Here is a 21,728-nt window from a genome sequence, read left to right as displayed (position 1 = left end):
TATAGAATTGCTAAGCATAAGGTCACACCAAAATAGAAAAAAGGCTATTACATATAGTTGAAATACATACGAATTCAAATGTTCATCAAATTAAATGAATAGCATTTTTAAAACTAAATATTTTTTTAAAAAAGTTTTCTGTAGCTCACATTTCAGAACCACCAGTGGTGAATGACACAATGCCCAGTAATGTAAATGGATTTTAAAAAATCGTTATTCATTACTTACACTGGCAATATCACACCTTGACTTATTATGTACTAGATTTTTTTAAAATGTGGGTTGTAAAACTGGTTCTTACATTAGAATTGACAGTTTGTGGAGAATATTCTCTGGAGAATTTCTCTGGAGAATATTCTCACCACACATCAGTGTGTGTGTGTGTGTGTGTGTGTGTGTGTGTGTGTGTACGCGCGCATGTGTAGGGACCCTAAGGGGGGAAACAGCCAAGTGAAGACTGACTGTGCTTAGTGCCCCGGGATGCTCACGACTCTCAAAATATATATTTTTGATCAATATATATATTTTTAAAGCTGTGTGAAAACACTGCTCATTTAAGGACTACTTCATGAATATTCTCCCTTTCAGACTGTAAAAATCTTATTGTACAACTTGTCAGCTTCGGGCAGAGTTTGCAAGGTATTGCCTAAGCACGTTTCAGTTGAAAGGGAACCGATCTGTGAGCCGTGGGGCCTGGGAGGAATAATCGCAAGGGATCTCCTACCTTTCCCTGGCCTCTGGATATCAAAGCGCGATCCCCTGTGGATCCATTCCAGAAGTGGGAGTCCCGATGCAACCGATTCCACGTTCTCCTGATGAAGGAAACAGAAGGTTCAGTGAGAGAACCCTGATTTGGGAGTAAGCAGTAATCTCTTGAAGAACTACCTTATCGGAACAGGCTGCCAGAGCAACAAAACTTTTAACTAATACAGGAAGATGACTGATGAAGGATCCTGCGTGAGAGGCAGGGAAGGGAAGAACTCCCAGGCTGGGAGGCTGGGAAAAGAAATGGAAGCTCCCAGGTGAGAGCTGGGAGGGCCCATCCCATAATATGTGAGATAAGGGTTAAGATCTACCCCTGATAAAGGGCTCTGTATTTTAATCTCCCCTATTTTCCTTTTATTTCTTAGTTTTCTTTTCTTGTTTTCTTCTCTATTTTTATTTAGATTGTTTGGTTTTTATTGTATTGTATGTTGAAAACTCAGATATATTTTTTAAAAAAACAAACAAACACGTGTGTTGTTGTTTTTTACACTTTCCCCAGGAAATAGAAAATCTAGCAGCCATTCACAGGGTCAGGTTTTCTTTGTGAGCAGAAAACCAGTCACACTGTCTTATAGTAAGGTCTGCTTAGGTATGTTTTCATGATATAACTAAAATGGAAGTTCGCTGGGGCAATGCTCCAGAACCTGGTTTAAACCCCAAGCTTTGTTGCTTACTTACCAAACCACTGGATGAGACCTGAGAAAGAGTATCTAAAATCACTTCATTTTGAAGCAGCTGTGGGGGAAAAGCCTGCCCACTGAGGCTCACAGCTAGTGGTGCAAGAAGGCAGCAGTTCCCATTCTGGTCGGTCTTCATCACAACTGTTTGGCTTTCGCCAAATACGATGTTATTTGCCTTGCTGTCTGCTATTAGACGTAAGATACTCCGAACTCGAACTCAGGACGCAAGGGAGAAATGTGCTAAGAGGAAGGCACGCTTAGCAAATCCACACCGTGATCAACTCCCTCCCGGAAACCAATGTCCCCACTGTGGAAGGACGTGTGGCTCCAGAATTGGCCTCCACAGTCACTTACGGACTCATTGTTAAAACTGTGTTTATGGAAGACAATCTTACTCGGCTACGAGTGATCGCCAAAGAGGAAGAAGATGAAGATGAAGATGAAGAAGAAGAAGAAGAAGAAGAAGAAGAAGAAGAAGAAGGTGATGTAACTATTTACATAACTCATGCAAGCTTACGTTCATTTCAGTGTAAAAATCAAAACAGTATTGTTTTATTGTTTTAATGTTTTCTGTTTTATCATATCATCAGTATTTAAAAACCAGCTGTCATTAATAAGATACTGTATGTGGACTTAATAAACAACAGTGAGGTGAACGAATATTCGCTGGACTTATTTCCATTCCTGACGAACGAATATTCGCTGGGATATTTCCATTCCTGACTATGGATGAACATACGAACTGCAGCGGTTTCTGCTCCCTTTTGCACTGCAATTCTCCAACATCCTTACTCCTAGCCTGCGGCAATCCAGTTGTGAACCCCAGATACCTGGTGCAAGATTCAGGTTTCGGCACAAGACTCTTAAGACACACTTGAAGGTGATGAAAAGCTGAGGCAGTAGCAAGTTCCCACACTGAGCTCTTCACAGGAAGCTCTCTTCTCCAGCCACCTTGCACAGAGGCGGCTGTAAAAATTCACCCTGGGCCACGCATGGCTCCTTACCACATGGGTGATGGGTAGGGAAAGGGATGGAGCCCTCCCTACAACAGGCCAACATCCCACTGGTGACATTTCACAGAACTTAAACTTGCTCTGTGGATAAAAGGCAGTGTGGCACTTCTGTGCCTCGGGTCATGCTGAACTTGCGATGTGTACACAGAGGACATATGGCATGCAGACCGTCTGGCCTTAAAACAAGTCAGCTCATCGGTCAATTTAGCTTAGCACTTACAGACGCCGCAGGGCAGTGACTCTCCAAGATCTCTGGCAGAAGACTTCCCCAGCATTCATCCCTAATCTCCTTGTAATTGGAGAATGCTGGAGACTGAATAAGAGATGTTCTGCATGCAAACTATGTACTCAGCCACTGAACCAACAGCGTCTCAGTTCATGCCCCAAACCTGCACTTTCATATACTACTGCTGCCCTCCGCCACCAGTTCCTAGAAGCCAACTTCGGGAGAGGGGTCAAAAGTTTCATTTCAGGCACTGAAACACCTGCAGTCAGCACTGGTGTCGTTCAGAGATAAGCGTTTAGGACTCCTGGAGTCAAACCGACTGCCCAGACTCTCTGTTGCAGCCTTCTCATTCTGCTCAGCTCAGTGATTCCATAAAGCCCGTTTCTTGAATCTCTGAGAAGGCAGGACCAAATGAGAGGGGCACCAAGCAAAGGGGAAAGACACCAGTTTATCTTTGCCCCACATTCAACAAATCCCTCTCCGAAACACTTTTATGGCTGTTGATTTACAGCACCCTTTGGCTGTTTGGTTGCCGAAAGTGCTGAAGTTACATGAGATTTCCAGGAACAAGGAGCCTCTTCCCGGAATTCTTTCCAAGCAGCAGAAGCAAAAGCCGCAGGAACATGCCGTACACCCAAAATGCTAAAAGCGGGAAAGGGGCTGCTTGGCTGGGGGAAGAAATTGACAGCTGGGATCCCTGGCTGCCTGGAACAGTGATCTGGGTGCAAAAATGGGCTGCCCAAGAATGATCTCTTACGTGTTTTGAGAACGGAAGGGAGTAGAGGGGCAGCGTCTGCTGGCAATGCAGCCGACACATAAATCTGAGGGTGGTTCCGAGGCCAAGACAGCTGCAAAGGCCTCGCTAGAGTGTTGAAATGCTGCGTCATCCTGGAGCTGAAGTGATGGGCTGCGCTCGCTGCTGGGATTTGAAGTCAGCAGTAACCCAAAGCCTTGGCAAAACCACCAAGAAACAGCCTCACTTTCTTCCCTGAAGCCTGTCACCCAAGAGCCCAAGGAAACATTCTCTGCACTATGCCGAATGATATGAGGTTTTTGTTAAGTCTTTATTTAGGATATTTCTACCCTGCCCTTTAAGGCAAAGTCATCACCGGGAGGGCTTACAGTTAAAATAGTTTTTTTTAAAACACACACACACACACAATTGAATAAACACAACAAAAACATCATATATTGCTTTTATTGTTGTTGGCTGCTCTGAGCCTGGCTTCGGCTGGGGAGGGCGGGATATAAATAAAAAAAATATTATTATTATTATTATTATTAGGCATCAAGAAGATGAAGCTTGGCTGGATAATAACACTAAATTAGGGGTTCTTTAAGATCACACAAGAAGAGGCCATACATACCCCGTGGTGGGGAATTTTCACGTGTGGGATCACCACTAAAAAGGGGTCGTGGTAGGCCAGAGAGCAGGGCCTCTCTGAGCACAGCCTCTTAGGGCACAGGCAGGTTCATATAGGTTCAGGCAGTCCTCCAAAATTCCCTCCAAAGGTTAGTACTAGTGGTTAAACTGAAAATGAATAAGTAACCAATGTAACTGGTGCAAAACTGGTGTGATGTGGCCAACTGCCTAGTCCCCACAAGCATTGTAGTGGTGGAGTTTTGCATAAGTGGAAGTGTCTGCTGTGCCTTCAAAGGCATTCCTATGTAGAGAGCATTAGAGTACAGTCGTACCTTAGATCCCAAACACCTTGGTACTTGGATGTTTTGGCTCCCGAATGCCAAAAACCCAGAAGTGTCTATTCCGGTTTGCGAACTATTTTTGGAAGCCAAAAGTCCGATGGGGCTTCCACAACCTCCAATTGGCTAAAGGAGCTTCCTGCAGCCAAACGGAAGCTGCGATTTGGTTTCTGAACATTTTGGAAGTCGAACGGACTTCCGGAACAGATTCCGTTCGACTTCCAAGGTACGACAGTAGTTCATTTTGGGATAACCTCTCTTTCTGTGTGCAATTAAGGTCAGGTCCGCTTTTCCCTAGGGCTGGCAATAATTTTTAAAAACCCAGTACATTATGATCAATGATTACTTTGAAGGAAGAGAATTTCAGGTTCCAAAATTCACTGGGCTTCTACCAGTTTTCATGCAGCAAAAATAAGCCTTCCTACTTATAGCAGCATCACCTTGAGGGTTGTTTCTCGTGGTTCTGTGGTGGTGCATCCCCACCCCCACCCCTGTAGCCCACATTTCCTCACAGTCACTACATTTCCCCCCAAGGCAGTGCTATCCCCTGGGACAGCTGTGTCAGTAGAGCATGAGACTCTTAATTTCAGGGTTGTGGGTTCGAGCCCCACGTTAGGCAAAAATATTCCTGCATTGCAGGGGGTTGGGCTAGAAGACACTAGCCCCCCCCAACTCTACAATTCTATTATTCTAAGCTGCAATACAGGCAGAAATTAAACAAATTAGGTTTTTCATCTCACGTGCTGGGGAAAGTTTACCTGTTGCATTGTTGCCTGCCACAGGAGAGAAAAAAGGTGACAAGCCTGGCTCCCTTGAAACATGTGCAGGTACCATATTGGCTCAGCAACCACTGACACACCTGTATGCCTCCTAGGCAAAAGTCCCTCAGCTAAGGACTCATTCTGACTTCCATTTGTCCCGCAATTTCTTCTGTTTGGCCTGTGGTTTCTCAGCACTGGCCCCAGAGTTTTTCCTTTTGTACTACCGCTTTCCCTGGGGAAACCCGCTGCTTACCGCTGAATCAAACATCAATATGCAGAAAACCCAGCTGATGTTTGCTCCAATTCAGCAGTAAACAGAGAGGCTTCCCTAGGGAAAGCAGAGGAACAAAAGGAAAACTTCTCAGACCCAGCCCTAGAAGTCACGGGCCAAATGGAACAGTGGGGATGAGCCATGCTTTTTTGAGCACACCAGCTTCACTGCCCTAACCCAGGGTTGCCATTATTTTCCTGGCAGGATCGCTTGGACTTTTAACTGGTACACCATCAGTGGAAATTCAGCTGGGGAAGTATGCGGCTTGTCTCATCTCTAAACGTGAATCTTGGAATAATAGTGAATTATTCAAGGAATAAAACTAGGGAAATGTATGCACCAACTCATACAGCTTGAGCATAGAATTTGGAGGAAGAGGCACCAAACTGGCTCCCACATAACACTAAGGTTATTTAACACTAAGCTTGTTAAACAAACCACAAGTTGTCGTTCCAGCAATCAAGCAAACCATGTCTCGTTCCCCCCCCCCCAAAGTTCAGTTTGTTTTGCAGCAGCAGTTTGTTTTGCCTGTTTACCTTGGCCACTGTTTGCAGGGGGTGGCCAAACAAACCGTGGTTAAAGGAAGCAGCTTGGTTTGCACGCAATGCTAAACCATAGTTAGAATGAGCCAAAGTTCAGAAGCCAGCAACAAAGCATAGATTCAGATTGTGGTTTCTTGGTACTAAATAAGCACCCCTTTTGGCGCCATTTTTGGTACGCGTGTCAGTGGAAGCACGTGCAAGTGGGAAAGCACCTATATTCAAAACAGAAAGCATGTTTTCATTTGCAAATACGTGAATGTGCAAGATCAGTCAACACAACCTATTACACAGCTGGACATATCGGTAATTCATTAGAACCCATGGGGCAGGATTCACCTAATGAGTCTGCATCCATTGCACTAGGATTTCCACTTGTGAAAGGGGGCTTTCCCCCCCCCTCCACTCCCAAAACTGGCTTGGGGTGGGAGTGTCAGGAGAACCCCACAGAACAGCGAGGGGAGAGGGGATTGTTTCATCTGGCAAGCTACAATGCCTGCACAGACAAAATGTTCATCCTAGCATTCCGGTGAATTCCACCCGGACATACAGCAGCTCCCACACTGTCACACTTCCCCACACAGATGCAAAAGTATGAATCTGCCTTATAGGCAGCAGACCACTAGTCCATTCAGCCCAGGGCCAGCACCGCCAACTAGCATCACCTGCTCAAGGCCTTGAGGGAGAGGTCTTTCCCAGCACGGTTACACAACGTATTTTTCAAGGAAGACACCAGTGATTAAATCTTGGACCTCCTACATACAAAGCTGTGTTCTTTGGCTGAATTGTGACCCCCTCCGTTCTAGACAAACTTGCATATGTGCAACCACTCACATTATCAGAGGCATGACAACATGCAAATTAACGGCTGACGTTCGCCTCAAAAGTGCAGCTTCATGCTCTCAGGATCTGTTAGCAGAACAGGGAACCATCTGTGGGCTCCAGAGACGTCATTTTCTGCACACTCATTATTAACACTCTTGTGAGTCTTAGCTTTGCATTTTGAGTGTTGAAGTTCAAGCCTGGAATAAAGAGATTGCCACTGTGCATGTGCAGAGTGCTGTTCCCTCACTTCTCAGCAGCCACAGTCCAGCACACAGCTTAGCTTAGGGAGCCCTATTGAGTCCCAACATCCCTCTATTTAAGAATTACCCACTGCCTAAGAAAAGGAACACGTTCCGTCCTGGAAAGGAGGGATACAAAAACTTTTTGCTTCACCCCAGAGTAATTACAGGCAGCCCCTTCAGATCATCTGGGTTGGATTCCAGATTAAAGGGAACCTGGTTTTTCACCCTCTTTAAGATACCAGCTGCCAGTTCCCAAAGATCGGGGATTACCTTGTAGCAGGGAGCAAAGCTGCAACTTCTCTTCTGACGGGGGCAAGCGAGCCCCTCGCCTGGGGAGCCTCGCTTCCGCAGGCAGGTGCAGCAGAAGACGACCCCCACAGCTCTCCTCCAGCGCAAGCCCCGGGTCTCCTGCATACTGCGGTCCACAAGCGAGAGCCTCCAGGTCATCCTCTTTTAACTGAGCCACCCCATTGGCTGGCCCTGGGACTCCACGACTGCTCTCCACCTTACTCCAAAGCGACTCGGCACGCAGCTGCGCAGAAGGGGCTCTTTCCTCGCCCCCCAATTCCACCTCCCCGCTTGGCCCTCCCATATGCTTCACACTCGGCTAAGATGACAGGGCTGGATGTTCGGAATAGCGACAACTAGCAGGGGACCCATCCGGCGGCACGGCTCGTTCTGTAGCAGCCCCTTCCTCCGGCTTTCTTAAACACACCCACTTCTGTTTTCGTGCTCCCCGGTCCCCGTGCCACAAGCTCGGCCTGGAGAAGAAGGCGACGTCGGCTGTGCGCCCTGCGGGGCAGAATCTGCCTGGGTATCCTTAAGGAGCAGATGCCGTCCAGAGATGCTGAGTGACTCAAAAGCCACATGGTGCCAAGCTATTTCTGTCTGCCTCGAGATTGAGGCTGGCAGGGCCAAGTCAGGCCGAGCACGGACTACAGGCTAGGAGAGTGGGGGGAGAGGGAGAGAGAGAGAGAGAGAGAGAGAGAGAGAGAGAGGGCTTCCTTGCCAACCAGGACTTTTTATCAGCTTTTGAAGAAAGACCCAGCTGCTCAGGCAACCCCGAGGCCACTTAGCCACACATTCGTTCTACTCCAGTGAGCCCCGTTTGCTTTGGCACAGGGAGGGTTAACAAAGTCTCTCCCAAACCAGGCCTCAGCGGATAAACTTTTAACAAGGGGAACATGCCAGCTTTATCCGGGGAGGTGCTTTTTTTATTATGGTTCTTGCAAAAAAAGAAAAAGGAAAAGACTGGCTGCATTTCGCTCTCGGCCTTTGGGGCAGCAAGAGGAGGGGTTGGTGCAGCCAAAGAGGGAAGGAAACTATCCTATCTGAAGGAACACGCGACAAGTCTCCCAGTCTCGAGGCACAATATGGTAGCTGTGATTGATGACTTTGCCATAATTAGACCGAGTCAAACTGATTTAAGATTTGAGTGATGCAGGAGAAGAATCTATTCCTTTTAATCTATTCCTTTTAACGTGGGACAAACAAAAGCTTTGATCTGGGAATCCAAAATGGCTTCCATAAGCTTACGAGGCTTTCTGCCCTCACTTCTGCCCACAGCTAGGGTTTTCGATAAGTGTTACAGGAATTTTTATAATGATTGGAGGGGGGGTTGCCCCTCCAGCACCCAGTGTGCACCCACCCCTTTGTTCACACACACGCACAATGTCTCCTCAAAGCACCACATAATGCACGACACCACACAATTTCCAGTGTTGTTCTGTTTGGGAAGGAAATGGCTACCGAGGGGGAGGGGGAGCTTGAGACATGAGTGGGGGGCAGCCATAATCCCTAAAGTGTGAGCTCAGCTACTCAGTAGCCCCTCTGCCTGAGCGATAATCTCTGGCATCCTGATACCTGAGTGTCAGACAGGTAGCCATTCCAGAAACAATAGCAAACCCAGATCAAGACAAAAGGCTGTGATTAACTTAGCTGGGAAACAGGGACATGTAAATATCTCTTTTATAACACTTGATGGGTGTATGGTGGAGGTCAAGGGAAGCGGGGGGAGGGAGCCCTGACGCTCAGGTTTCTGTCGCCAGACCCTCCCAATGCGTGATGTATTTGTGATGTATGCATGATGTAATTTTTGGGGTGTTGTGGGTATCTTTGCAAAACTGATAAAAGTGGGAACCATCCTTTGTTCTGGGCTTCTTCCTGCTTCTCCCATGTGGTGGAAGTCCTGTTGCAACAGTCGTTTGAATAAAGACCAGGCCTACTGGCTGCTGTTTTGCTCCTACATTCCTGGCCTGTGTCTTTGTTTGGTAATCCAAGTGAGCCCAAGGATTTTCCTATAACAGTCAGCCCAGGTTGCCCACATTCGCACCAGCACTAGGTAAAACAGATCTGCCCACATGCACCTGTCCTGTGGGAAAACAGGAGAACAAAGGCTGCATATTCCCCAAGGAAGTAAAATCTAGTGAACTCAGAGGAACCTAGGCTGCAATCCTAACTCCCGGCTGGCAGTGGTGCAACTTGACAGGGCAGAGTAGTCCCTGTTGCATCCACGGTCCTGGCCCAGCACTCACACCAACCTGGAGAAGGTGTGGTGTGGGAAGGAGGGAGAATGACCCCTTCTCTGCATCTGCTCCCAGTGGTGACATGGTCTGGATCAGGCTCATTGCCATAACATGATGGGAGGAAGGTCCAATGGAATCTATGCCAGCCCTGCCCCTGAAAAGCCTCATCTCTGGGGTTTCCCTTAGCTACCAGCAGCAGCACTGGTGGTAGCTTCCACCTGCCATTTTGGAGAGCACATTGGGATGCTCCTTGCTGGCAGGGCTTGCCTGTCAACAGCAGAGACCAGTGGAAGCAGACAGGGCTGCGCTGCGGGACATCTCTGCCCCCATACAAACCCCGTCTGGCATAGTAGACGAGGGAGTTTGGATTCCTCTGCCTGTTTTAATGTAATTTGTAAGGCGGTTTGCAAAGCAAAAGCATAGTGAACAAAGCTATACGTTTCTCTAGCATAGAAGAGCAGAAAACCAACACTGAATTGCAAAATCACAACAACAGAGCAGGAAAGCAAAAAAAATACACTACAGATTGCTGGAAAGCTTGTAATGTGGAAGCAGTACAAATTTCCAGGGGAAGGGAATTCCAAGAAGTCTCCCTGTAGAGGGTTGGGTTTGCCATATAATGATGAGCAGGTGCTTCAAACATCGTTTTCCTGCTTATCCATGTTTCATCTTCCATTTTAGGTGGAAGAAAAACATCTTGCACTGCATCTTACAGGTTTTTGCAAGCCTACAGAAATTCTGCAGCAGGAAGGTTTGCAAATGTTTCCCCGCAACTGTTTGAAAACAGCCTGGGCTCCACCTACATCCCTCTCATTCCCCTGTAAACCATCATAACCCTTTTCTTAAGCGTTCAGTGGAGTTCTGTGTTCTCTCCTCTATGCCGCTAATGTTGTTAAACCAGCGCTGCCTGGAGAAGGAGGGCAGGTGGCAGGTTGTTTAACCCTTCCCTTCCTGTGCCTTTTCCAGCTGCAAACCACCCTCTTCAGGCTATGTGATAAAGAAGGGAGTGATTTTTGAGGCAGAAAAGGACAAAAGAGGGAAGTTGTATTTTGATTATGTATATTGTTTCATCTGCCCAGTTTTCTCTGCTCAGAAGCCTGAGACATTTTAAAATACAAAAACAGGTGGAGGAAAATACGCATTTGAAATGAGCAACATGTAGCTTGAGAATGTAAAGAAGCTTTTCTACAGGGAGGAGCAAGAAGAAGAAAACGAAACTCCTAAAGCCTCACCTGGGTGTGGACACTAACCCTGGGAAAAGGAAACCAATTTATTCCTCAGCTGATTATAAAAGGCCAGAAGGTAAGTGTCAGAATCAACCTCGAAAAAGTGGCCGGTCTTCTGGCTTTAGAGAAGGAGCTAATACAATCCTTCTGATTATATTAACGCCACTGTTTCCAACAGCTTTCCTGAAGCTAAAAAGAACCACAAGCCTCCATAATGGAATCACCGACAGCAGGTGCCGAAAGCAGAAAGGAAGCAGAAGAGGTGGTTCAGACTGCCCTGGGCCTGCATGAGGAAGCAGAAAAACTCTGCAGTGGCTACACAGAGAAGATCCAAGTTACTCTGAAAGCTCTGCATTCCTTCCGAGAGAAAGTGGCAACGGGATTCAAGGAGCTGCATGACTTCCTGTACGACGAGGAGTCGTCTCTTATGGCCAAAACAGACCGAGAGGAAGAGAAACACCTGCGCTTCCTGGAGAACAAGCTGATGGATGTGTCTGAGGCAGCATCCTCTGCTCTGAAACTGGCGGACAACCTCAGTGTAGCCGACAACACCAGCAGACACGACATGCGCATGACCGAGTTACAACTGAAGCAGCTACGGATGCAGATGGCCAGGCACAGCAAGATGAGGTTCTGTGGACCAGATGTGCTGTGTAGCCCACCCCTAAAGTATTCCATTTGCAGGCAGATGCTGAAGAGAGCGGCACATTGTGCACTGGAGGACCTCACCCTTGATAACAGCAGCGCCCATCCTCACCTGATTGTTTCTGCAGACTTAAAATCGGTCAAGCTGAGCCCTCGCTGCCAGGAAGTTCCAAAGAGCCTATGGCGTTTTCAGCCCTGCCTCTATGTCCTTTGCTCACAGGGCTTCCAGTCAGGTAAGCATTACTGGGAAGTGAGCGTTGGGCAAAAAACCAACTGGGTCCTTGGGGTAGCCAGCTGCCGCGTCAACCGCAAGGCAGTGGAGAATCTCGCTCCTGAAAATGGATACTGGGTCCTCAGGAAAGCGCCAAGAAACCGTTTCTACGCCTTGAGCTCAACCCCAGTGCGTCTTGCTCCCAGCCACAGCCCCTCAAAGGTTGGAGTGCTCCTAGACTATGAAAACGGCAAGGTTGGGTTTTACAGTGCAGAGAACATGGTGGAAATCTGCAGAATCACAGGTGACTTTCAAGAGATGCTGCATCCCTTCTTCTGCCCTGGCTTGACACTTGCGGAGGAGGACTGCTATCCTCTGACAATAAACAGTTAGAGGGAAAGAGGAAAAACTGGACAGTCTGGAGGAAGAAGCTGAACGGTGAAAAAGCTCAGGGAAATAAATAATAAATAGTGTTAAAGGTTTACAGGTGCATTTCTGTGTTTCTGAAAACTGCCTCGTGCCACAGGAGTACAAGGAGAAATGAATAAAGCTTTGGATAATACAGCTCTGGTACCAAGGCTTGCATCCTAGCTTAAAAATGTCATGGAAACTCATCATCTTGTTGGGATGCAGAAGGGTGACTGAGGGTCTGCACCAAAGACAAAGAAGAAAGAGGCATCTGAAGAATTCTGGGGGAACTGGAAATTACTGGAAAGAGATAAGATGTTATTGTGTTGATTTTGGGTTAAAAGCGCCATTGTGTTATGATCTGTAGCATCTAAGAATCTGATTTATTGGTGGGGGGGATGAAGTCTCCATGATTATGTTTACATGTAATAATTTTTAATGCTAGTTTACTTACCGCTCTGCTGACATGTCTAGTGTTGGTCTACCATGGAACTTGCTGCGCATAACATCTCAAATGGTTGTATATCTGTGAATTTAAAGATCATGTTTCATTCATACGTTCACTTGCATGTGTTTTGCATTACTCATATGGGGTGACACTATTGCATGCTTTAAGCACAAACAACGGTTTAACAGAGCTTATGCCAAGGTATGAGGTTTTATTATGCAGCCTTATCTGTGTCTATTCAAAAGTAAGCCCAGTGAGTTCAACTGGAATTATTCCCTGGTAAGGGTGCATAGGAATGTGTCCACCTAGGACCTATCAGTGTTTCTTAAACTTGGGTCTTCAACTGTTGTTGGACTGCAACTCCCATCATCCTTAGCTAACAGGACCCAGTGGTCAGAGATGATGGGAATTGCAATCCAACAACAGCTGGGGACCCAAGTTTGAGAAACACTGATAGGTCTTAAAGTATGTCAACACCAGCCAATGTCTGAGGTGTCTGTCCTAGAGGAGGGGATGTCAGTGTATGTGTGTGTGCCCCATAAGCACCAGAAGAAAATGTGTGTACTTGGGACTTCTGGGGAGATATGGCAGGACTCTGAGCTGGAGTGAGGAGGGGAATCAGATGTCAAGCAGAAGAGTCCCAGATATGTTCCTGTGATTGGAGAGACGGGGATGATAAGAAGCTGGTGCTCACTTGTCCATCCCCCACAGGATAGGAGGGAACCTGCCTACAGGGACCAGATTCCAAACAGGGCGTGGCAGAAGGCATTTCGTCAGGTGCAGCTCATCTTGCAAAGCTACACCTGTTGAATTCTTCTTTTGCACAACCCTTCACGGTGCAGGAGCACCTGCTTGAACTCCTTTGTGGGGGTGGGGTAGGAAGAGTGGTCTGTGACAAGGGGTGGAACCCAGACCCTACAAAGAGAAAGGGTCAGACCCATGGTAGCTACCTGAGGAAGGCGAGGCAAAGCAGCCTGCGCGGAGCCTGCACTTCCCGCAAAGAACCACAAGGGGCACCAAAACGCTCGGCGCTCTCTTCGCGGGAGGGGGAAGAGACCGCGAGAACAAGACCTTGGTAACCCCCCCCCTCCGCGTGACGCGAGGAACGCCGGCGCGCCCGATTGCGTCACAACCCGACCTCCCGCCGAGAGGCGGAAACCCGGAAGCGCCGTCTCACCCGGCCTCTCAACCCCGCCCCACGCACGTGACGTTGCACCCGACGGAAGCGCGCCTCACGTTCTCGACGCTGCGGCTCGGGAGGGACTGACTGGGCCTGCTGGCTGGCTGGGCGGCGGCGCGATGAGCGGGTCCGGCGAGCCAGCTGCGGAGGCCCCGGCAGCCACGGGAGCGGGAGTTCGGATCGTGGTGGAATACTGGTGAGAGGAAGGAGGCTCGGGAGGTCGTGGCCACGCCCACTTTCCGCCCCGGCCTTAGCGCGCTCCTGGCCACGCCCTCTCTCTTTGAAAGACTCCGCGGTTGACTGCTTGGCCCCGCCCAGCTTCGATTTAGCCACGCCCCTCCCGCGTTGCACTCTTTTCTTTGCGCTTCGCAGCGTTAGATGGTGGCGGGGGGGACGGGGGGACGGGACGGGAGCTGAAGTCCAGCAGTGCCGGATTTACGTATAAGCTAAACAAGTTTATAGCTTAGGGCTCCACTTTCCTAGGGGGGCCCGAAAAAATTAAAGGAAAAAACCTGTTTTGATTGTATTTCCGTTCAACAATTACTTTGATAAAATACATATTTTGTTACGTGCAAATGGCTTTAGAAACCTATTAGGTCCGTAAATTACCATATAGCATAAATTCAACACACAAAAAATCGTGACGATTTGTTGTTGACAAAGGGCAGCTGGACATATAAAGGCCCCATTCAGTAGCTTAGGGCCTCATCAAACCTAAATCCGGCTCTGCCAGCAACTCCTGGGGAGCCATGGTTGAAGGACTCCTTGCAACCAGAAGGACAAGGGCCTGCCCCGAGGAGCTTCCAAAGCGAGTGTTACACCTTTATGTGTCACACACCCCTTCCAAAAAATAAAAATCATAGAATTGGAAGGAACCACAAGGGTCATCTAGTCCATCTCCCAGCCATGAAGGAGTCTTTTTGCCCAATATGGGGATCCAGCATGCAACCATGAGATTAAGAGTCTTATGCTCTCCTGACGGAGCTATCAACAGGCTGCCATTAGTCAAGGTAAACTTCCTAGCAAACTTGAGGCTGCCCCCTCTTCTTATGGCGTTTCTGAGAGCCGTAGAGAAGGCTTTCTCCTCCCAGGCCAGCTCTAGGAAAAACCAAAGGGAGCCTTAAGTCAGGGAGGGCTGGTCCATTATGGAGAACAGGAGTACACCAACCTCAGCCAGCCCTTTGTTAACCTGCTACTTGCCTGTCTTCCTGCTTACAAACAGCCCAGGGCTGACACTGCATGTCACCTTCATTGCCCTGAGGATCAATGTTGCCTTTCCATAACTTGGCCAGAAGGAAGGCTGGGGGACAAAGCTAGAATGGCTGGGTTCTGGCTGCACTTGGTCTAGTTTCACTGGCAGATCAATGTGTGGAGCCTGGGACGGGGCAGACAGAGTGGACTAAGCTAGCAAGAGTAGGATGACTCATGTAAACCAGTAGAAAACTTAGCCCAGTGCCCGGTGCTTCCAATGATGTCTAGACTGAGGGTGGGGTGACAGGGGGAAGCCAGTGGCAGAATCCTCAAGACAAGCAACAGGTAGCCTGTCCTCTTGGTTTGGGCTCACTGCCTTGGGATTTTACTTTTCCGGAGTTGTTGGGAAGAAGGAAGAAGCCCTGAAACTTCAGATCAGACTCCATCGCTGTACTTCATTCAGCACTGTTCTGTTACAAAGCCACACAACCAGGGATCCAGCTGAATGGGGGCCTGTATCAAGCTCTTTGTGCAAGTTTCTGCCTTTTTCAAAGGCCAGTCACATCTGAACAGGTGTTCCACTTCAGCACTGCCTTTAAACAAAAGCAGTCACATACAAATAGCAAATATTTTATCCCTCCCCCCCCACTCCATTCACAAGTCCTCCTCTCCATTCGTCATTGCCATCTTCAGCTTCCATTTGACACCCTAACCAATTTTTTCTTCCTAGCAAACCTTGTGGCTTTGAGTCTGCCTACCTAGAGCTGGAAAATGCAGTAAAAGAGGAATTTCCTGACGTGGAGATTGAATCGCGGCTTGGAGGGACAGGTATGGTCTCTGTGGAACTTTCCATGCTGACAGTAGCAGCAATGAGTAAGGACCCCATTCATAGTGTGATGAGGGTGAAGACATCATTCAGCATTCCTGTTAGGTTAAAATGAGGATTGTGTGGGATGTTAGCCTCATCAACATGCTCAATAATGCTCTAGAAATGGGTTGGTTCTGTTAGGATCGCTGGGTTCCAGTTGTGGAGGCAGCCATACAGATCTGATGGGATCTGTTTCTTAACCCACCAGTTGAAGATCTGTGCCTTAGAATACAATCAACCTTCCCCCCCCCCCCCCGTTGCTGCACATTAACAAAGGAAGCTCAGTTGCAATGGGCACCAGCAGTAATTCAGATCCCTTTGTCAACCATTGCTATCTTCTCACTGCGGAACCCCAGGCATCTCAGGAACACAGTCTGAAGCTTCCTAGCCTATGGCCTCCCCTGGGAGTTGGGAGTTTTGTAACCAGAAAGAGAGAATAAAGCAGTGTAAACACTATACCTTTAAAGCACATTTGAAGCACGTTTCCACACTCAAAGAATTCTGGGCACTGTAGTTTAGAGTTAAAATTCCCAGCAACCCTTAACAAAGTACAGTGCCCAGAATTATCTGATGGGAGGAATGGTGCTTCAAATGTGCCTTAAAGGTGTAGTGTGTACGCAGCCCAAATGGCAGGAGATAGATGATGTGCCTTCTCTTTTCCCATGTGGATTGGGCTCACTTCCTAGTGTGCCATCTAGCAGAGGTGTAGCTGGGTGGGGTGGGATGGGCTATCTGGGTTTCTGCCCCGTGTTAAGCCTCCAGAGGGGTGCCATCAAAGCTCCCAGCCTCTGTGTGCGTATGTATGTCTATGCAAATACACGTGGTTTTGTTTTGTTTTGTTTTCCCAAACTGGGTCTTTGACCTGGGTGAAAAAGAGCCTAGTTTCGCCTCTGCCATCTTGGACCTTCTTGCTCTTCAAGCCACATGGCTTCTATGGGTTTGGTCTTTCCTTTGTGATATTTTGTCATCTTGATTTATTGCCGAATATCTGGGCAGTGAAATGGTGATGAGCAGTTGCTGTAAAGCTGGAGCTAAGTTTCTTGTGCTTTATTGTCTCTCCCTTTTGTTTGCCCCCCTTACAGGTGCTTTTGAAATAGAAATAAATGGGCAGCTGATCTTCTCCAAGCTTGAAAATGGAGGATTTCCTTATGAGAAAGATGTAAGTCCCTCCCACCCCCTGCAGCAGTTCCAAGTCCATAGTTTGGGGAAGATGCTTCAGCCACTGTGGTAACAGCTGCACCGTGCAGTATTAGAAACTGAAATATGAAAGCTGGGAGCTAAATGGCACCTTAAACCTTGGTTATGGGCACAGCAACGGAATGTCTAGGCACGCTTTTTTATAACAAGAATACAAAACTGAAATTGAATGAACTGCAGCTAAACTGTTATATTCATTTTTCACATGGTCTAGTCCTCATCTGAAGACTGCAAAAAACACAGCCATACTTCCCCTGCCCGCCCTCCTAATAGTCTTATGAGGGTTCCTTCTCCAGTCCTCAAAGTGGCTGGAAATAAAGAGGCAGAAAAAGGTCCTTTCGTTCCAGCAATGGCAGTTTTGATGTGAAATTTTAGGTGCAGTACTGCGCCCAGAGCTCAGAAACTGCTTGCGTTAATGAAATTCCCTATCTCAAAACACACCTAGAACAATGGGAGTTTCGAACGCTGACACCGTTGGATTCCCTAGTGTCCAATATGCTGCCAGTTACCCTTTCCCCAAATGTATTGTATTGTACATGGAGTTTTTTGTACTCCAAAATGCAGGCAAGTTGCATTTCTCCATCCTAATCCAAGTAGTGGCAGCTTCTCCTAACATCTAGAAGATCTGTTACATCTTGAAGATGCTTGTTTTTGTTAAAAGACAGCTGCGCTCTTAATCCGGCTCCCTTGGTCCAAAGATCTGTCACAGTTGTGGAGTATTATAAGTGGCGTTTCAAAATCTTAAAAGGCAGACCGCTCATTAAACTTAAATAGCTTTGTGTGCCGCCAAAAGTTCTGTATTGGTGCCTCTTTGAAATAAGTCACAGCTTAATAAAAATATGCTTTTCTAACATCTAGTTTTTTTAGAAAATGAAGACAGCTTTAATATTTGATTTTTTAAAAAAAGAAATCATCCCCTAAAAGCAAAATAGCCTTGAAAAAGAAAACTAGCATGCTCTTAATTCTAGGCTTCACCATTTAAATAAATAGATTACTTAGGTCCATTAATCTCTTTGAGTCTACTCTGAGTAAAATTTAGTTGGAAACAACCCATAGTTGATTCGTCAGCTGCTAAAGTGTACAGCATTAGTTGCAAAAACTAACTTCCAATTTCTAGAGGTGAGCTTATGGGGAAGGAAGGAGGAGTGTGTGTGTGGGTGTTTATGACTCTATGGTTATGTTCTGCGGAACAGCTGGCACTTATTTTGAAATCGCCAGGTTTTCGGATATTCAGCTCCTTTAGCTGCATATGAAGAATTCACACTTCCAGTTTTCTCCCTTCTCTTCTTGCAGCTCATTGAAGCCATCCGCAAGGCTGGCAACGGGGAGCCCCTTGAGAAGATCACCAAGAGCCGACCACCTTGTGTCATCCTTTAAGTCTCTCTTTTCTCTGGCCCAAACCTGCCCGCCCACCCTTAATGCTCGCTCTCCCTGCCTCCACCTCCTACTCTAGTTTAATTACCTTGGTAGGTGGAGAGAGGATGAAACACAGCAAGGCGATTTGGGTTGCTAACACACATGAAGCCTTATAATCAAGAACCTGAGCCACTTTAAGGAGGTGAGGAGAACAAGGTGCTTGCTAAATTAATTTGGGCGGATCAGCCTTCCTGCTTGGGGAGCCTCTCCTGTTTTTAAAAAGACCAGAATGGATTTTGTCTTAATGTGACTGCTGCATTTCTGTCCTTATGTGTAACTGATAAGGATGAAGCCCTCCCCCATCTCCTTTCAGAATTGGGTCATCTCTTCTGACCTTTAGTGGTTCATCCTGGGCCATCAGCTATCTTCCTCCTCCCAGGCCCCCATAACCCCCTTTAACTGTGAGCCAGGATGAGCTAGTATCTCGTCCTGCCCTCATTGAAATCCTATCTTATCCAGTCTGGATAGGGTTCATACTGTTGCAGCAAGCTCTGAAGGACCCTCAGACACCTTCAAACTATAGTCTTGGGGACCAGTGTAGAAAGCTGCTCACTGTTTGCACAATATGTGGGAGAATTTCCACACCACTTCTGCAATTGTCCCCTTCTCTGTCCTGCACCACCGCCCAAGTGTGGGCTTGAAAGTGGAGGCTTGGCTTAGCTTGAAGCATTCATCTTTTGGTGTTAAGGTCTACCTGGTTGGCCAGTACAGTGGTGATGCAGAGCTTGTTCAAGTCCCACCCATGATCCATAGCAACCTGTACAACAGAGATTTGGGGCTTCTTTTATTACAGCAGCTATAAGGGCAGGGCAGGCACCTGCAGTGGAACAGATCTCCCCGAGCCAGACCAGATCTTTGTACAAAGGAGAAAATAGAGCCCATGCCTTTTACAAGATCTGCCATCACTAGAGTCTACCTACCTGCCAATTGCTTTGGCCTTTTTTTCTCTTTTTGAAGGCTAGCATGAAACTCAGCATAGTTCAGAACAGGCTAGTGATACAGTGAGAACTTGCTTCTTCAAAGCTGTTTAGTCAATAGTTATAATTCTCTCTGCAGAACTGCAAGAACTTTTTTTTTAAAAAAAACCCCACAACTAAACCATATATTCTCAAGCATTATCCAGCTATACAAGGAAGCATTTTCAAGATCTGTTGATTTCAGGATTGAAATACTTGCTTAATTCTCCTGCTGCAAACCCGTGGGACTTGAGATGTTTAATTCTGGTTAGATTGCTCATATGAATGCACACATGCCTTTTTTTGAAAAACAAAACCCTGATCTCTTGCAGTTACCATGCTTAGACCTGTATCTCCAGAATGTATATGATGGCCTGATTATGCTGTTAAGTTTCCCTGCCAGTGCGATATAGCAGCCAATGAAACAGAACAGGGGTGGGAAAGGTCTGGCATAATAGGCCACACATCGTGCTTTGCTAGGTGTGAAAGAGCTGCTGTGTAGTTATTGTCATGAATAACCATCTCATCTAGCTCAAATTTGAAATTCCACTTTCATGCCTCCACCCTGTTCCTAGGCTCTTGGGTTTTGTCACCCCGTTTTCACTTTCCTAATCTGTCAATTGGTGACTTTGGCACATCTGCCACAGTTGAAGTGCAAAGTGACACATAAGTGCTGCTGCTAAGAAGGGGGAGATCGGAGAACACCAGTCATGCCTCCCACCACCTCCTGTTGTCTAGTTTACGTGCTGCAAACGTTGATGAATTTATGTTTGGTCCAATTTATATAAAGCAAAAAAGTTAAATGCTTGGGGTAAATTGTCTCCTTTTGTGTGTATGGAAGTTGTTCACTTTCTGTGCATGCTGTAAAGAGAATTGAGGGGCAGATGGGGCTCATCAACCTGGAAAGGTAGCCCATCTAGGAGAAGGAAAACCCTGGTCCTAAACCTCTGCCACCTTGAGGGACATCTTTGGAAGAAGAAAAGGCTAAGGAGTAAACCCTACACTAATCCAGTGTGGAGTCCCTAAGACGGCTAGATGGTGCCTTGTGTCTCCTTCCAGCAACTCCTGCAGCCAATTTGGTGCCAAACATTGCCCTGCTTTCCTTTGAATCACATCAGTGACATATTGGGGTGGGCATGTTGTGTCTTGTTGTCTGGGCATCCTATACACACTGCCCAGGTTTGCACTCCAGGGAAGTCACCTCAGTGCTGGTGTGACTTCGGCCTTGGAGGCGCACTCCAGGCAAGGCAGATACGCATAGTGTCTTTGTTGTTGTTTAGTTGTGTCCGACTCTTCGTGACCCCATGGACCAGAACACACTTTGACCCAAAGTTTTAGGATGTTAGCCAAGGAGTTATTTGAGGGTGAGAAGTCAAGGGGGCAAGCTATTCTCAAAGGTCTGACTCTCCTCTTCCGATGGTTAAGCCACCCGTTTCTAGCATTTTCTTCTGCGTAGGATAGTAAGGCATACACCAAATTTTTATGCCTGTAAGAGACTTGGGAGCATTTTAAAAGTAGAAACATTAGCTGAAGCCTTGGGACCTGGCAACCTTTTGCTGGGAATAACTTACAGCTGTGCAGTATATGTACAAGCAAACATGCTGACGCTCTTCTGTTCTGAGATTTTCCCAAAAGAACAAACTGTTCAGAGACTTACAGGGGAAAAGCAGCAGCACTGATAGGAACACATAAATTTAGGAATTCCAACATGTCCTGGGCTCAGCTGCCCTTGCTTTGGGGTTAAAGAGCCTAGAACAGAAAGCAAGCATGCGGTTTCTAAACTTTGACATGGGAGTGATCACTGCTGAATGGTCTGGTGTTTGCCTTTGTAACTGATGGCCAGTCAGCTCACAATTTTGTCTGTTGCTGACCACTGCTCTATGGTATCCAGTTCTGTATATACACTTCTAAAAATACAGTCTTTAAAAACAAACTTGGATCTACCCAGTCCTTACATACAAGGGGAAAGGCTTTGACTCCGGAAGGCACAATCTTTTTGAGACTGAGATACTCTTCTCTTACATATTATATGATTTTTTTAATATTTTTTTCACTGAACTGTTGGAAAGAAAAATCAATGGATGGCAAAAGGCAGTGGGGATTTTGGACCACAAAAAGTAGTCTTCGGAGTAAACTTTGAAAGCACATTTCTATATTGTGCATACATTGATTCGAAGACTGAACCTTCAAGGAATTTAGAACTTTCTGGCAAGGAACAAAGTGGTACAGGGCACTGGGTCTGAACCAAACCCCGAGGCAGAAAAATTGAAGTGGGTGGGAGGTTGTGTCTTTCAGATTGTGCTGAACTATAACTCCCATCTTCCCTGTTGGTCCTAATGTAAATGAAACTGATGTTCTCTTCCACAATACCTATTTATTTCAATATCTTGGGCTTCTACAAGAACTTCCCTTCAGACTGAACCTGTGATGGATC

At 46.9% G+C, this 21,728-nt stretch overlaps 3 protein-coding genes across 8 annotated transcripts in view; 2 read left to right on the top strand and 1 right to left on the bottom strand.

Annotated features, from left to right (window-relative positions):
- GRB7 (growth factor receptor bound protein 7) overlaps positions 1 to 13,849 on the bottom strand; it is a 76,912-nt gene extending 63,063 nt beyond the window's left edge. For 2 of the 6 annotated variants that reach the window (XM_082197261.1, XM_082197262.1), the window contains exons 1-2: positions 7,294 to 7,599; positions 725 to 812 (exon numbers count right to left, since the gene is read on the bottom strand). In XM_082197261.1, the coding sequence (XP_082053387.1) occupies positions 725 to 812; positions 7,294 to 7,470 (265 nt within the window). In that variant the 5' untranslated portion in view covers positions 7,471 to 7,599. Of the gene's footprint in view, positions 1 to 724; positions 813 to 7,293; positions 7,958 to 12,492; positions 12,565 to 13,436; positions 13,483 to 13,722 lie in introns of those variants that run through there. The other 4 variants (XM_082197265.1, XM_082197264.1, XM_082197259.1 and 1 more) reach the window with 4 other exon arrangements.
- On the top strand, positions 10,989 to 12,023 carry LOC309516612 (zinc-binding protein A33-like; the record flags this gene model as incomplete). The annotated part of the gene is made up of 1 exon (XM_082195372.1): positions 10,989 to 12,023. One exon carries the CDS (start codon positions 10,989 to 10,991, stop codon positions 12,021 to 12,023), a length of 1,035 nt encoding a protein of 344 aa, XP_082051498.1.
- On the top strand, positions 13,728 to 20,097 carry MIEN1 (migration and invasion enhancer 1). Its single transcript, XM_082197431.1, has 4 exons — positions 13,728 to 13,862; positions 15,588 to 15,685; positions 16,808 to 16,884; positions 18,216 to 20,097. Exons 1-4 carry the CDS (start codon positions 13,786 to 13,788, stop codon positions 18,297 to 18,299), a joined length of 336 nt encoding a protein of 111 aa, XP_082053557.1. The 5' UTR covers positions 13,728 to 13,785; the 3' UTR covers positions 18,300 to 20,097.
- The last annotated feature ends 1,631 nt before the right edge of the window (positions 20,098 to 21,728 follow it).

Source organism: Podarcis vaucheri, assembly GCF_965113315.1.
Source record: "Podarcis vaucheri genome assembly, chromosome: 13".
Taxonomy (NCBI): domain Eukaryota; kingdom Metazoa; phylum Chordata; class Lepidosauria; order Squamata; family Lacertidae; genus Podarcis; species Podarcis vaucheri.
The sequence above is the reverse complement of the archived record's forward strand: the minus strand, read 5'-3'. Positions and strand labels throughout refer to the sequence as shown.